The sequence below is a fragment of the Rhipicephalus microplus genome, chromosome X, assembly GCF_043290135.1.
Source record: "Rhipicephalus microplus isolate Deutch F79 chromosome X, USDA_Rmic, whole genome shotgun sequence".
Lineage (NCBI taxonomy): Eukaryota > Metazoa > Arthropoda > Arachnida > Ixodida > Ixodidae > Rhipicephalus > Rhipicephalus microplus.
Genome location: NC_134710.1, coordinates 418,282,108 through 418,298,786, shown reverse-complemented (window position 1 = coordinate 418,298,786; position 16,679 = coordinate 418,282,108). Strand labels below are relative to the sequence as shown.

Sequence of the window (16,679 nt, the reverse complement as noted above, 5' to 3'; positions counted from 1 at the left end):
AGGCTGTCGTGTTATCAGGGCCTTTTACTACCGACCGGCAGCCTTTTCTGACCTTGCTAAAAAGTGCTGCAGGGCTACTTGAAGTTACCGGCAACGGAGTGCATGAAAACGCTCTCAAAGGGCCATTCTCCACTGTTCAATGACGAGGGGGTGGTTTTCTGATCTCTTTCGCTACCCTTCTCACACGCGATGCATTATCCTTGGACCTTAGTTCTAAAAGCACCTAAACAATGTCAGCATTTACCGCTAAAGCCTCTCAGGATTTCGGGCGTATCGGCTGCAGGCTGTTATCACCTCTTGCGCAGTTCTAAACACACAAAATGATGTTTATCCGTTGGTCATGCACAATATACATGCAAGACTGGGGCGGCTGCATGGCAGAGCAGTGCAGGAGACAAATCACATTTCATATATAGACCATTCCAGAGCATGTATACTATTGACGTCACAGCAACAATCTGCGTTACAAAAGTGAGCATCAAAGACAAGACTTATAAAAGAAAGTATTGCACTCGTTTTTTTTTATTTTTAGAGTCTGGTGAGTAGCCCTTTAACAATTTTTCTATGACTGGAGGCTTCAGCAATGAAACGCGGGTGAATGAACGCTCTTCATTTGATATTTTTTAAATGCAAAAGCGTTTCTTAATCGGAATATGTCAACATTCGTTCGGATCTGTCTACCACCCTCTCCCATAGCAATAGCTGCGGGCGTGCACGTCCCTAGCAACCGGAGCCTCCACCAAGTCACGCTTCGGCGTCGGCAGCTGTCACCAACAGCGGCGGGCATGCGCGCTTATTCTCGCCCTTAGAAACCGGAGCCCCCATCTTGTTGCCTTGAACTTGACTTGCCACCGCCTCAATTCAGTGCGTTTGAAACGCGTTTGTGGCATTTGTGCTGCCAGCATTTGCGTAGCGTTTCTGTTGATAAGATGCTGACATTAAGGCCGTCAGGTACAATGACAGGTGCAGTGCTTCGCCGCTCCTCTCACCGTTCGCTCTCTCTCCTCCTTGCACTCCACTTTCTTGTCTGCTTGCACCTCACTCTGGACTGTTCGCTGGCTGGGCGCCTATCAAGAACATCCTAAAATGTGAAGATCCAGAAATGTGGAGATCCGGAATTGTGTACCGACCCCGAGCCGAGAACCCTCTTTTATTCATTTCACAGTATGTTTTCACCGTGCACGCCAGCTACAAGAGCTGGACACCCATACCCTCTTTTTCGCAACGAAAAAATGCCACCTGCTGCGAACGGCGCTCTTGACTGCACGGTTAAAAAAAACAATATTTTTCTAATTCTGGAATCTCACAAGCAAAACACCGTTATGAACGATACGCAATGCATTCACATTTCCTCACAATTTTCTTAAAGGAGGAGGGGGGGGGGGGTAGTTTTTTGTCAAAACTACGGGTACTGGGCTCTTAGGACGTCCGTGCAATACTCGGCTGTTTCCAACGCACATTGTAAACCGGGAGTATATGATAGGTCACTTCTGCGGAAGCACGCCAGGTGAAGGACGTCTCAAAACTTCAGATAATGGAAACGCCGTCAACACCTCTGTTGTGGGGATAACAGATGTATACAGCCCATACAGCTTTCTAGGTATAAGAAATTTCGCTGTTAAAGAGCGTGGCCCTGCTGTAGCACTGGCATCCAGGAGCAGCATCTTCCCTTGACACCCGTTTTTCTTCTCTATTTTTTCTTTTCATAAGCTGGGAAAGGAAAAAGTAAATTTTTCAGGTTTTGTTTCGTAGAATGCTCAAAATTCGGCTCTAAAATTGCTTAATTTCAACGGACAATAGACATGACATGCTATATCTACGCAGAAAATAAGACATTCATGGTTCTGTGCAGGCATAGAACAGAAAATGCATTTACAGCTAGAGATTCGTAAACTTCGGTGTTGTGGCTTAGCAGGCGTTAGATAAATCAGGGATAGCAGTTCGTAAGAGTTACTAGTAGACGCAGGAATGTCGGTTACCCGACTGTGTCAGTGTTTAGTGGTTAGCGTTCACTAAAGGACACGTGCAACTCGATATTTTCATGGCGTATAATGCGTTGACGAAGGCAGCAGTCGGCGTGTCCAAAGTGAAACTTTGTTTTTCCGTCGATAATCTGTCAAGCGGCCAAGCGCTTCGGCGTTTATATGTGTGCTATAGATGATTCCAAGGTTATTGCTTAGAGGCCGCGCGAGTTCTAGAACAAACTATAATGTTTGTGTTTTGCGCATAATCCTATAGGAAGGTTCTAGTACTATTTAGATAGTTTCCAGTCAATCGGACGCTGTTTGCGTCAGTCCGAAGTTACACGTGTTACATAAAAATCGAGCGAAAGGAGCACAAGTGGAAATATAATTGGCAAAGTAGAACTACGAGCTTGCGTTCGAGGGGAATGTACCCATGCTCGGACCCCTTCTGTACAGAGACGGCCAAAAGCACTGGAAATTCGTGCGTCAGATATAGTTCGTTTATCCGTAAAGTTATGTTTTTTGACAGAAACTACGACTAACAGTTTGAGGTGCAGCATTATACAATATATGGCTCTTCTTATACGCCTGTCACATTCCCCACATCTGCGTGTGCAGGCGATACAGTCCTTTCCATCTGAAACATTCTAGAGCAGATTCTATATAGGCTAAGTTCGTGGATGACAGATGCAGGTAAAGGACACAATCCGACCATACGCCTAGGTGCGCGACACGCGAACACCTCCTCCTGCCCAAACTGGTAAGGGGGAAGGTTACCCCTTCAGAAGGGCCGTGTTACATGCTGAGAGAGTTGTATTAGACGCTATGAAATACGTGCTCAAGATAAAAACAATACAACTAATCCTAAATGAGCAGCCGCATGGGGCAACTTTTCTTGCCATGATGATTTTTAGGGTTGATGTATACTAGCATTCGCACGGTATATGAATTTGTTAAAGAGCGCGTAAAACCAAAATATCTTCGTCATTCTATGCTTTGTTGTGCTCATTAGTTATTAGTCGAGTTTAACAGGTAATAAAAAACATTTCGGTTAGTTTTGATATTCTCGGCATACGTTGTTGAGCGGGTGTACTACATGGAGATTAAGTACGATGTTGATTATTAAGTAGATTTGCTTCATATTGTTGGCAGAAGTTATACTGGGTATGCAGTGAGACCCCTGTTCTTTAACATGCAGATATCGTCAGCATGTATGTATGTTCGTATAAACAATATTCGCAACTTTCTTTGCCCTGTTAATCATCCAGCTGTTTGGGAATTACAGATGCCAGAAATTCGAGTGCTTATATATTTGATGAGCACCTCTTTTTCTTATTGCAGGGTATGATCATTCAACTGATAAAGGAAACAATCAAGAAAGACTTACTGACAGTGAAGGGATTCCTCCTTGATGGTTATCCCAGGAATGTCGAGCAAGGGGAGCGCTTCGAATCTGACGTGAGCTTTCTGTCTACGTGCAGCTCCGTGCTGTTAATGTATTTTACATATTAGGTAGCCTGTCCACGTCAAGGAACGTATGCCATTTGTGTTCACCTGTTCATATTCCTGATCGTCATACAAGAAGATCGAAATTAAGCATAACAACTCACCGTGCTGTTTAAACAGTTTGAGGACTATATTTTGATAACGTCCATGCGTGTGGCTCCTGCAGCATGTCAAACGTTGGTAATGCAAGTAGTCGAGTTGTATTGTGTGCTGTTATTTTTTTCAGAATATATGTATATTCTTCATGTTGCTGCGCGAATGCCTAGAGAAAAATACGGCTAAGACAAAGCCAAGCTTCCAACTGGATTTTTTTTTGTGAATACGCGCTATTAATTTATGACGCTGTGATGGCACACAAGAAATCGCTTTGGAAAGCGGTGTATATAAACAGTGATGAATTCTCTGTAACAGTCCTTTCTTCTAATGTGACTATAAGGCGAACACCTACTTTTTTTCTTTTCTGTACATGAATTGATCCTTCACTGCCTCCCTCTGCGAGCTTCTTGCACTTAATGTGGCTCTGCACTGCCTCTAGGATAGGAGTCGTTGTAAACTGTGGGCAGCTCACCTGCCTTTGCATCGTCTCCGTCATCGGCGCCAACGAGTGATGATATGACATCGTCTTATGATGCTATGATGACACCATAATGATATGTCAAATTTTGGTGATTTATGACAGTCATGGCATCAGGTGATGATTTTGTCTTCACTTGTATTAACACGAACAGTCAAATTTTGCTTCTATAGAAGAATTGAAGGTCTTGGCTCTTAATATATTACCAGAATAGACACACTCATAAATACATAGCAATTATAAAAAAAGAAAATGCGTTTGTACTACACCTCGTACTACACCAGTGGCTTAAATTGTTTCCATTTCGAATGGCTCCAGTCGAACTCTGGTGCTTTTGTATACGCTGCCATAGATTCCGTATTTTGCCACTAGATGTTTCAAGGGTGGGATGGAGTTCCCTTCACGATGACGGAGTAAAAGTTCGAGGATCTCGAATGAATTCTGTAGAACAGAAGAAAATCTCATTTGGGACAGAGGCGAATTTAGGATGAAGAGTAGAAGGGAGGAGGATGCGGTAAAGGGAATGGTCTTCGAACTGGGTGAAAGTTGCCAAGGTTCTTTTTCGGTTTTCCCTGCAAACTCTAATACCGCAGTTCAAGAAGGACAAGTAGCCCTGAAAACATACCAAAAGAGTCTCCATTTCTGCTCGATGGGGAGCAACACCAGCAATTTTCACCCTAATTTTCGAAAAAAAAACTTTGGTCATTGTACTATTACAGCAGTTTTTGATTTTTGGTGAATACTTCATACAAAGTCTTGTATACGTAATAAATAATCTTTCAATGCCAGACCTGTCATAGCAAAAGCACTCTGAAATGCAAAGCGCACCAAGGGAGCGCCATTGAGCACATAACTTGCTACCACGATTACTACTCTGTTAGACAATAGTCTTCTCTTTCGTAGACATTTTTCTATTTTTGTTTCTTATGCGACTTGATAACCAATGCGCCAATGGAAATTCGTGTATTTACTGTAAGTATACACATGCCAATCCATAAGTATGAGCACATGACCACTGCTGAGGTCTACAATCTGCTCCTCCCTAATGAATATATTTCAGTGAAACGTGTATAACATTTATTACACAAATTTCCCCAAAATTATCTAGCATAAATTGAACTGAACAAGTTTTGCTGTAGTTCAGAGGCATGTGCTTTTAGAAGTATGACTATATACAGCAGAGCTAATTTGGTGCGTGCCAAGAAATTACACCTTTTGTCCTCTGCAAAATCTAGTTGGAACATAAAGAGCCTCTCCAGGATTTCGGGACATATGTACAGGGTGCCTTGTTTTGACAGAAGCAATGATGACCTGCCGTAAGTGAATGGTAAGAGGCGAAATATACGTATATCTGACGGAAAAAGATAGGTATCAAAAAGTAATCCCGGTTCTATAATGCACTGACTTTTCTGCTAAAAAACTCTGCGAAAATTCTGCTAAAAAAACTGTCACACTATAAGGCGTGTGACTTCCTGGGACAGTTGAATACAGTCCATTAGAAATACCTGGGCCGTATTTTGAAGAAATAAATTCTCGGGGCAAGCCACGCGATTTGTATTTCGACACAACAGTTTAACCAGAATGTCCTTTGCGAGTCTCTGCTGTACAACCTGGAGTTCTTCTTCCTGACTGGCTTTTGTCGAGTATGATTTTCTTTTCGCCTATCTGCACTTCAGTTACTGCTGACCACCGCTGCCACAGGTGACAGACGGTGCTACGTGCACACTTTTTTAATAAATCGTGGTCACAATGCCAATTTCACTGCCTTCACGGGAAATGAGCAAATCGCATGTCGGCGAAGGAGGACGTGTCGTATACGCAAGTTGTGTGATCTGTAGACAGATAGTAGCAATATATCAGTCATCACCGGATATTTCTAATAGAAAACAAACAAACAGTCGAAAGATTGATATTATGAATATGATGCTGAATAATAAATATGAGCAGTCACATATTTATTGCACATGAAACTCTGCAGGTGTGCAAGTGCATGAACCTGATTTACTTCGAGGTGTCAGACGATACGATAAAGGCCCGGCTTCTGAAGCATGGCCAGACGAGCGGCCGTGTGGACGACAATGAGGACACCATCGTCAAGTGCATCAAGACCTTCCATGTCGAGTCAGAGCCTGTGCTTCAAAAGTACAAATTTATCGTTCACAAGGTGGGCTTATGGTTTCCTTTCGAAAAAAAGACTGTTTCCTTGCTTGCTTCGACAGGAAATTTCGCGAGGCGCACACTCGAGGCCCACATTTCATTACGCTGAAGTTTGTCATCAAAACTTTGGCAGCTCACCTAGGTCAAAAACGAGTGAAGGTGACTCGATCATGGAGCTCTGAAACACTCTTTTAAGTAATTGTTTGATAGCTTCATTAAAAGAGCTTATTGCGTCACGAATCCACTGCTACTTCTAGAATCTGTCAAGTACAAACATACAGGAATTCAGCGCTTATGGCACTTTCACTCCCTTTTTGTACTTGGGAGCGTGCTAAAACCTATACAGAAAAAGGGATCACAAGGGGGCAAAAAGACGACGCCTTCGTCAGTGCTGGTCACGAGCTTGAGCACTTTCTTTGAACGCCTAGCATCCTTTCAGTATGGTCGCGAGCTTGCGAGCAGACATATGAGGGCATCTTGTGGCGGACATCGTAGCTAGGCTGCTCACGATGCTCAAACCAGCCAATGGGTTTATCCAGGATTGGTCGGGAGAATAGGGAATGCTTTTTCTGGTTGACATAGAATGAGTTGTATATTCCAGGCTCTTGCCACGCTATAATTATCGGCTTGCGTGTTTTCAGGAACTAATAATACCAATCGGCAGTATTTTCTGGCCACGCTCAAAAAGGGGTGCAGGGCCATTTGAATGGACCTACAAAAGCAAAAACACCATAAACTGCGGATGGGCTTTGTGGTCTTTCAAGCGACAGCATGGTTTTTTTAACTGATGACATACGTGAATGCTACACTGCTCTTATGCTTTTCAACTCTGTTTTGAGCCTGGCAAACTTATCGCATATCCTGAACTGGCGTCATTACGCATTCAGTTGGGTCCTTCATCCAATGATTCACGTCCCAAAATTGTTGAGAACTTTGAAGGAGTAACAAGATTGTGTCTCCTGATGTCGGTTTGAACAATTTGAATATTTCTGCTTGTTCATGCTTCTTTTTTACTACTGACTATTTATGTATTCAGTGAGCCGAATGTACAGTGCCTTATCCAATACCTTGCCTGCACAGGAGGTTAAAGAAATAGGACGAAGGTTCTCTATATTGATTGGCTTTCCGTGTTTGGGAATAAAGGCACTTTCAACCGATTTCCATTCCTGAGGCAGTATGCTATCGACCCAATACTTATTATTCAGATAAATAAATATATTCAGCATGTCGTCACTTAAGTTGGCCATCAAGTGCTGGTCAGTCTGACACTTCACCTCTTTCTGGTAGTCTTTCTGGTAAGAATGGTAAGAGTTTGAATTCACCTAGATTTAAAAAAGTGAAAGGCATAAACTGATACATAAGAAGCCAATATCTAAGCTGGTGTTGAGAAGTAAAGTACAGGAATTGATGGTTTCGTCTCAGATTAGATTCGCGGCTGTAAATTAGATCCCCGGTTTCAGCGTTGGCAAAGTGAACAATAGTCTTACTGGTATCATCAAAGATTGAGAAATGGAAGTTGGAGGTACAGTCACTGGACAGGACAATGGCAAACTACCCTCGGAGACGAAAAGTGTCATTGACCAAGCCAAAAATGTAACCGACAAAATACAGCTAGTGGCACTTTCGAAGCTAATTAATAGGAGTAAGGTAGGCGACATCAGTAGGTATAACATTGGGAGAATCAAGCAGGTTGTAAAGAACGGCGAAATCTTAAGAGCTGCAAAGGCAAATTTGTGCATAAACGAAAAATTTGATGTATGCATTAAAGGACAAGGAAGACAATTTCATAACCATTATGGATAGGGTGGTTGAGGTGGCGGAGGAGTTAGTTCTACAGGGAGCTGTACAGAAGCCGAAACAACCAGGATGATATCGTAAGAAGCAATAATAACCCCAGAGGAATTCTCGACATTCTATCAATAACAAAGGGGAAGTAATGAATGCCCTAGAATGCAAAGCGGCAAAGCTGCTGGTGAGTATAAGTTAACAATGGACCTGCTAAAACATGGCGGAGAAATTGTGTTAGAAAAACTGGCCACCTTATGTACCAAGTGTCTCTTGATAGGAAGGGTAGAATATCTTCGAAGAACGCGAACGTCATCATAGCCTATAAAAAAGAAATGTCAGACTTCACAAATTACACCGACCAGCTAACTTATTGTCCACTCTCGCTAAACTTGTTACAAAAAGAATAGCTAGTAGAATAAGGGCGACATTAAAGTTCAATCAAACAAAAAACCAAGCAGGATTTCGTACAGGCTGCTCCAGAATAGGCTATGTTTATACTATTGATTGATATGCGGGGTTTAACATCTCACAACCACCATATGATTATGAGAAATGCCATAGTGGAGGGCTCTTGAAGTTTCGACAGCCTGGGGCTCTTTAACGTCCACCCGAATCTGAGCACATGGGCCTGCATCACTTCCCCCTTTATCGAAAATGCAGGTGCTCCCGCAGCCGGGATGTGATCTTGTGACTTGCGGTTCAGCAGCCCAGTACTTTAGCCACTAGACCACTGCGGTGGCGCCATATTCATACTTTCCATCAGGTGATAGAGAAATGCTCGAAATATAACCAAGCTCTACACATTGCCTTCATAGATTACGAGAAGGCATTTGACTCAGTCGAGACATCAGCAGTAATGCAGGCACTACAAAATTAGGGCGTCGATGAGCCCTACATTATCAATCTGAAAGAAATCTATGGAAGATTCACGGCCATTATAGTTCTCTCTAAAGAAAGCGACATAATCTCAATAAAGAAGGGTGTAAGGCAGGGAGACGCAATCCTTCCAATGCTCTTCGCCACGTGTTTACGGGAGGTTTTCACGGCCCCAGATTATGAAGAGTTAGGGATCGAGCTAATGGAAAGTATCTTAGTAGCCTGCAATTCACTGATGACATTGCCTTGATGAGTAACTCAGGGGACAAATTACAGGTCACGAATACTAAACTGGACATGGAAAGCAAAATAGTAGGTCTGAAAATTATTATGCATATAATTAGTGTGTAACTGTCTGGGCAGAGAACATTGCTTCATGATAGTTGGAGAGACTTCTGTAAGTTGTGAAGGAATATATCTATTTAGGACAGGTAGTAACTGCCGAGCCCACCCATGAGAATGAAGTAACTAAAACGATAAGGATAGGGTGGATCACATTCGGTGAGCATTCCTAAATAATAAATGGTAATCAACCACTATACCTCAGGCAGCATAACTGCTGGTCATGCGAAGCAACTGCCTGGATTGCTTCAGAGGGAAAACGCTCGAGAGGGAAACAGAAAGTAACGTGGACCAATGAGATTAAGAAGTTCGCAGGTATAACGTGTAAGCAGAAAGCACAAGACCAGGTTGATTGGCAAATCATGAGAGAGGCCTTCGTTCTGCAGTAGACGTAGTTGAACTGGTGATAATGCTCCGCAAACCAGGCGGAAAAAGGGACAGTTGATTGGCTTTATGCTAAGAACTGGCGCCTTTGTGCCATCACAAACTATAAGGTTTCATTATTTCCGGTCGCAGAAAGGTTGCGCACCTGTTTCTACAAAATATTGAGTTTTTGTAAAGTTATATTGTGTTCATATTTACATTTTTGGGAGCCTAAAACTGTTTGGCCTACCTACTTTTGGTGCCTAAAACACTGTTTTTTGTTTCTAAAAATCCGGGCTAAAGTCATGAAACACATACATGCAAGTAATGAGCGGTTACAATGCGAGTCTAAAAGATCAAATTCAAGACTGAGTTCGCGGTCAGCTCACCTGTACAACTTGTGGTACCTCAAAGTATAGTTATATGTATATTCTGCTTGCTATTAGTGTGTGTGTGTGTGTGTGTGTGTGTGTGTGTGTGTGTGTGTGTGTTTGTGTGTGTGTTTAAAATACATGGGGTACGCTATTATACTTTAAACTTTCCTAGTCACTCCTTAAGGCTCGCTGCAAAATTTCGATAAAGTATGTTGTGTTTGTATTTCAGATCTCAGCTGAGGACGACCCGCACGAAGTGTTCGCATCGGTCACGGCTGTCATGGACGACATTATTAAACCTGAACAGTCAAGCAATTAAAGATTAAGGGTCTGCTGCGTGTTGGTCTTTACTTGCAGTGCCTTCGATCTGTAAGCTTCAGATGACTTGTTTTATCATTGGATTAGTCTCTGGCACATTCTCTCCGCTCTTTCCTGTAGATGATCAACTCGGCTTTTATCTCTAGAAATCCATAATTGTTAGGGAATTGGTAACACGTCAGTGACTTCGACATTAATGGTGGCATGCCGAGTGCTTGAAATAGTGGGCCCAGAAGTATACTTAAAGAGGCCCTGCAACACTTTTTGAGCCTAATCAGAAAACGCTGCCAATTGGTAGAGCCCCCGGACAACGCCCGAGCCAAATATTACAGTGCAGCATGCGGCCTTGACTTCCCAGTAAATTACCAAAGTCAGCTAAAAATTTCTTTCTCTTATCTCAACCAATTACTGAAGATGCTCAAAAATCACTCGTAGAAAGCCCATCTATGGCAAGCTCCGGAATCGGGGCCAAGCTGTTCTCCGCTGACCTGCAGTTCTGCAGCTGGTGCCAGCGACAAGTGGACTTCACACATAACCAGAGTAGCTATAACATAACGACTCTACTATAACTGTATCGGTTTTTTAATGATACAGCATTCGCTCACTCACTTGGGTCAGTTTTGCAGTTTTCTTAATAAAAGCATCCTCACTTGCACTGTCGTCGCACTCGACGCTATCTACTTTTCCAGCTTGGGAATACCACGCACATTCGGAGGATGGCTTACTGGTCACTCAGCTTGAGGGGCATTTTGCACAGACACAACCAACTCAGGTGACACCATGTTTTCGAGAAGCAGCGCATCACCACCTCACAAAAAAACTTCGCAGAGATGTGTCCGTGCGGGCTGTGTGTCTTAATTTCACTAATGATTTAAACACTGCATGCTTTCAAACAGTCAATCTTAATCGTGTTTTCAATTTCTGTGAGTGTAGCTTGCGAAATAGTATTGGATCTCTGAAATATTTCAGGGAGTATTTTCTGTGCCTCTACAGCCCTGATTGGACGAGAGCTCTTTCTTTGGCTGCACTCCCAACAGCTTGTGAAACGAAGTATAGGCTGGAGCAGAGAATAAGGTTAAATTCTGTTTTGGTGCAATCTCTTTCAATAGGCCAATGTGTAAAGTGTGGGAAAGTTGCTGCAATAACATGGTTTTGAAATTAGGCAGCACTGGTAGACACCTACTGCCATGCCCAACGTGGAGTTGCTACAGGTCTCAAGAACCTGCAAGCGTCAGCTATATACCACCACTATAATCTAATATCTATACCCAAGGCTCAATACAACACACATATAATCGTTGCCACCAAAAACATTGAAAGCAAATAGAAGAGAGAAGAAGACGGGAAACATTAAAATTGAGAGAAAGATATAAATATATATGTAGAGAGACGAGAAATGGTGACTGCTGGCTTTCCTTGGGTGGGTCAGCTCAGGAGTGCTCTCTAGGTAAAGCCTGGGCCAAGGGTGTGTTGTCTCTTCCAGGGGACCTCGGAAAGGTCCAAGCACCCAGCTTCAGCTCAACTCCCATCACACCTTTCCTCCAGACACAGCTAACCCACACATGGCTAGGCGTGAGGGCGTGTCACCAGCCACTGTGACATCATAATTATGACGGCATCTACTAAGAACATCATCATTCCTGATTGGTAAAGGGAAAGTAAGTTGTGTTGCAAGAGAGCCAAAACTTGACACACCAGGTTTCAGGAAATTTCATTCAAACTTTAGCCTGTCCGTTGGCCTGTACGAAGTCTTGTGACTGCTTATTTCTCATATGCCCTCCCTGCTATAGTCTCTGAGGAGATTGGCAGTATTGTTAAATAAATAACAATAGTGATTGGGGCTTAACATCCCTTGACCAAGATACAATTACCAGAGATGCCGTAGTGGAGCGCTCTGGAAATTTTAACCAACTGAGATTTCTCAACATGCACCTAGCTAAGCCCACGGGCCTCAAGCATTGTCACTTCCATCGAAAATACGCCCGAGATTCAACCGGGCTGTGGCGGATGCCTCGTAGCCATTTGTATAATTAGTGCCAGGTAACAGTGAGAATAAAAAACGAACATATTAGATAGATTAATGACGTTTATTATATTAGAAAAGCAAGTCACTTGTACATCAGCACACTTTTCACTATTTTATCATGGCAAGTAACAGTTTCTGAGCATGTACAGTTGTTTTCATTTATGTTTTGTCATGTCATGAAAGCAAGTGGCAATATTGTGCAGTTTTGTGAATAAATGATTAGTTGGATGTAAGGGCTTGTATTGTCATTACCTCTTTCTGTCCATGTTTGTGCACACTTCAGTGTTCTGATTTGATAATACTGTATTGATGCCCCTGCCCTCCCCTCCACAGACATACACAAAAAGCTTAGTCATTCTTACTGGCATTTTTCTTCCTTTGTGTTGTGCATACCCTTTCTTGGGGTCTCACTGCATTCATGAAGAACGCTTACAGAAATTTGGGAACCTTGCCCTAGTATATACTTTTCAGGACACGACATGCAAAGATGTGTTTCTTTTTACTGAAGCAGCAGCATCACAATGACAAGTTCATACGATACTTGGACCTTCTGAACTAATAGCACCCTTGTGAACGAATGTTGAAGCACCTGAAAGTTTAGCTGAAAGCTTATCAATGGCTGCAAGAGCAATGTTCATACCATATGTACTTTCTTAAGCCCATGCAATAAAGAATGCATGGGTAAAACATATACATGTCATTTCTTGTTTACTTCTTCCAACAGTTATGTTCGAACTTGACAAACTGGTGGACTTTTCTCTTTTTAAGCATTCAACAGTAGCTACTCAAACACAAGGCCAAAAACACATTAATTGCTTCGATCAAAGGTTTAGCAACAGTCTTGATTATCTAGGGAACTACTGCCAGCTCAGATCTTCAAGTGCACTGAGGCCTTTTTTAAGAAAATGTTAATATCCATTTTTTTCTAAATGGTTGCTCACTAAAAGGGCACAGTGTGTTTTTTTCAGTTGACAGCCACATTTTCACTGCCTTGTTCTTTTCCGTTGTCTGTGCCAGTATGCCTCACCTTGTTTCGTGTTGAATCGCAGTCAACTAGCTCAATTTTCTGTGATGTACATGCAATAGATATAAAAGCAAATGCAATTGATGTGAATGTGGGGCACTTTTTAACAGAGAACAGGTAATCTACTGAAGCCCTATCACCTCCACAGCAATGCTAAAGGTTGTGTTGGCAATGGTGTGGAAAATACTCAATTCCAGAAGTGATCCTAATCTCAAAAAAATAATGAGGAAACCACGCTTGAGAGAAAGGGCAACATGCTTACCAGCATGTAGCCCACTAAGGAAAAATGCTAGAGTACACGGTAACCAGACTGTCTGACCTTCACACAAGTGTACTAACATGCTATGTAGCCAGCGCTGGCAGTGCACCGGTATTGCTTACAGCTGATGCTTATTACTTCAATTAACCTTCATTCGTGCACTGTTGCAAAGTAAAAGGCAGTTGAACTCCTTGAGTAGGTGCATTGAAAGGTATGAAGCAGTTATTCTATATAATTGATGATTGATTGATATGTGGGGGTTAACGCCCAAAAACCACCACATGATTATGAGAGACGCCGTAGTGGAGGGCTCCGGAAATTTCGACCACCTGGGGTTCATTAACGTGCACCCAAATCTGAGCACACTGGCCTAAAACATTTCCGCCTCCATCGAAAATGCAGCCGCCGCAGCCGGTATTTGAACCCGCGAGCTGCGGGTCAGCAGCCGAGTACCTTAGCCACTAGACCACCGCGGCGGGGCGGTTATTCCATATAAACTATAGACGCATTATACAACGAGACTGCTAAACATGCACAACACTTCTATAATGCATTACTTGCATAGTGCACAGTGATGCCTAGTATCATTGAAAGACTTGCTGTATTCGGACTAGGTAGTATTGCAAGCAACAAATGCTTTTTTTTTCTAAGCTTTAGTTTGTACCCCCTTTTAAACACAGAAAAATAGAAAGCTGTTTTAAATTAGGTTCAGCTTTTTCATCTCTTCTTTTTTTCGCTCGTCTGGACTGGATAAGCATATCGTGGTGCATACAACGCCTCTCACCACCTATCTAAATATATCATTTGTTATTTTGGAAGCAACAAACACATGAGTTTACAAACACTGTTGGCACCAATTATTCTTCGCGCAGCTGTACCCGTCACAATAAAACATGCTTTTTCGGCAGTACGCACAAGTGTTACGTGTCATAAAATTGGAGAGTCCACTGCAAGGCACACTTTAATTTGTTACAACGCAAAGCAATACACGCCATGGTATTGTGTTCTGTATATACATAAAGACATGGGGAAAAGTTCGAAGAACCACTACTCTGCGCGGCAACCAACATAAACGAGTCGAGCAGGAAATGTGGGCTTAATTACAACATATTTCACATACCTTTGGGACGAGACAACGCACTAGTGGGCTGAGTCCACAATCGGTGGTTCACATTATTCGCCACCCACCTGGCGACACTTCCTTCCTCCAAAGCCACGAAAAATTCGTCTTTCATTTGATCCGGCATACCAAAATCGCGATATGCGCAAGCAGAGCATACGGCCATGCCGGCGCGCGCGCGATAACCCCGCACATGCTGTCATTTCGGCGTAATTTTTACGTGTTTACACGTACGTTTACACAGCGCGCACGCATTACACGTCTGTCCGCACCGGTTACTGACGGCCAAAACACAGGCCGCCGCGCTTTTTTTTTGTCGTCTGCTCGCGCGACTCTGGGAGAAAAGCAGCAATGTTTACGCGTGCATACACTCTGGACGATTGGAAAAAAAATGAATAAAAGCCTGTTTTTGAATAAACTTAAAAGTATAATGACGATATTTTGCTACCGTCTCCTCATGCCGAGCTGCGATAGAAGCGTGCAGGTAGGTGCAGTTTGTACACCAGCGAAGCGAGGTCTCTTGGTGCAAATGAACCATCACGATGGTGTGTGCTGCGTGTCTTTCTGCGAATCAAGGCAAGCGAAGACTTCTGATGTGACTTTTCATGAGTTTCCAGTGATCGACGTTGGTGAGAATTCGATCAAGGGGATTTCTAGAACGGGTAATTGGGCGTTGTCTGCCATGCTGAAAATGTAATATGGGTTGCAAATGACTACGTGTCTTTAAAGGAAGTGTTTCGGTTTCCCCGGTGGCCTTAACCATTTCGAGGCAAAAGCGTTCGGTTCACCCAATAGCCGCTTAAAACCGGCTTGACTTGGCTTAAAGTGTATGAATAGATGGCGTTAGATTCGGTGTGTTGGAAAAAATTTTTCAGGCGATTCGGGCGTTCATTATTCTGTGGTTCAGGTAGAGTTCTTCACTAGCTTGTGACACACAGTCTGTGGCGGGTTCATTGTATTCTAGTCGTGATGTTTTTTTCTCCGATGTTGGTGTTGGATTGGACTGTAATCTGTTTGAAATGGCGAGAACCGCCTCTGCTCGTCGGGTCGTGGTCGCTTTCTGTTGTTAGAAAGTGATTCATACGCAAGTCGCTGCCGCTTTTCTTAATTCCTGTGATGTCGCCGTGTTAATGAGCTTCTTATCTGTGCTTATCGAGTAGTTAACGTCATTCGCCCGAAGCACAGAACACCTACCAGCCCGAGGTGTTTGCCACCAAATCTACAAGCAATGACAACGAGCATAAAATAAAGGCCTTTGGAACGCGATTTGTGAATGTTGGTCTGATGCATGTACTACGTGGATGTATGATAGGTGCATGCGTGTTGCTTGAGGACCGATCAAACAGCTGGTGTCACTTGGGAGGATATATATACTGTGCCAACGCTTTCATTGAAGCTTGTTCTTGCGTAAGTGCGCGAGATAGATACGCAATGCACAAGTTGGAATTAGAGAACGTTCTTGTCCGAGTGGCTTTATTAAGCAGTCGCAGATGATGGCTATTTGTTTGCTTAGCAATGTGTGTTTAGATTGGGGTAACCAACAGTGAAGGTAGTTGTGTGTGGGTGAGGAAATTAGTTTTCTTTGTTGCGGTGCCTTTCAAACAAATCCGTTATTTCTTCTCTTCATTGCGTCGGTCTCTTGATGTGGCACTAAAAATTTTGCTATGTGCTCTTCGTGACACTTCCTCTCGCTCTAGAATGCTCTAGTAAACGTTGACGCTAAAGTTCAGCTGAAGTGTTTAAAGTTCCTTGCAGCTAACCTCAGCAACATTTCTTTGTCTATGTGATCAGATGGACGCTCGTTATTTGGCATGCCTTTTATAACGCAAAACGTTTCTTTTTTTTTCGTTTACTGAACAGTCTGGAAAAAATCGGGGACATTTGTCCCGACTGAGACAGCGCGGGCAAAGTGTCTCGGACAGTCCAGCAAAATTCGGGACGGCTGGTAACACTAGTTTAGGCAAGTGTATAAAAATTTAAAAAATGCA

General features: G+C 43.0%; 1 protein-coding gene across 1 annotated transcript in view; it reads left to right on the top strand.

Moving 5' to 3' along the window:
• LOC119186087 (adenylate kinase isoenzyme 1-like) overlaps positions 1–10,273 on the top strand; it is a 60,821-nt gene extending 50,548 nt beyond the window's left edge. The window contains exons 4-6 of the mRNA XM_075881812.1: positions 3,306–3,422; positions 6,023–6,208; positions 10,174–10,273. Coding sequence (XP_075737927.1) covers positions 3,306–3,422; positions 6,023–6,208; positions 10,174–10,263 — 393 coding nt within the window. The 3' untranslated portion in view covers positions 10,264–10,273. The remainder of the gene's footprint in view (positions 1–3,305; positions 3,423–6,022; positions 6,209–10,173) is intronic.
• The last annotated feature ends 6,406 nt before the right edge of the window (positions 10,274–16,679 follow it).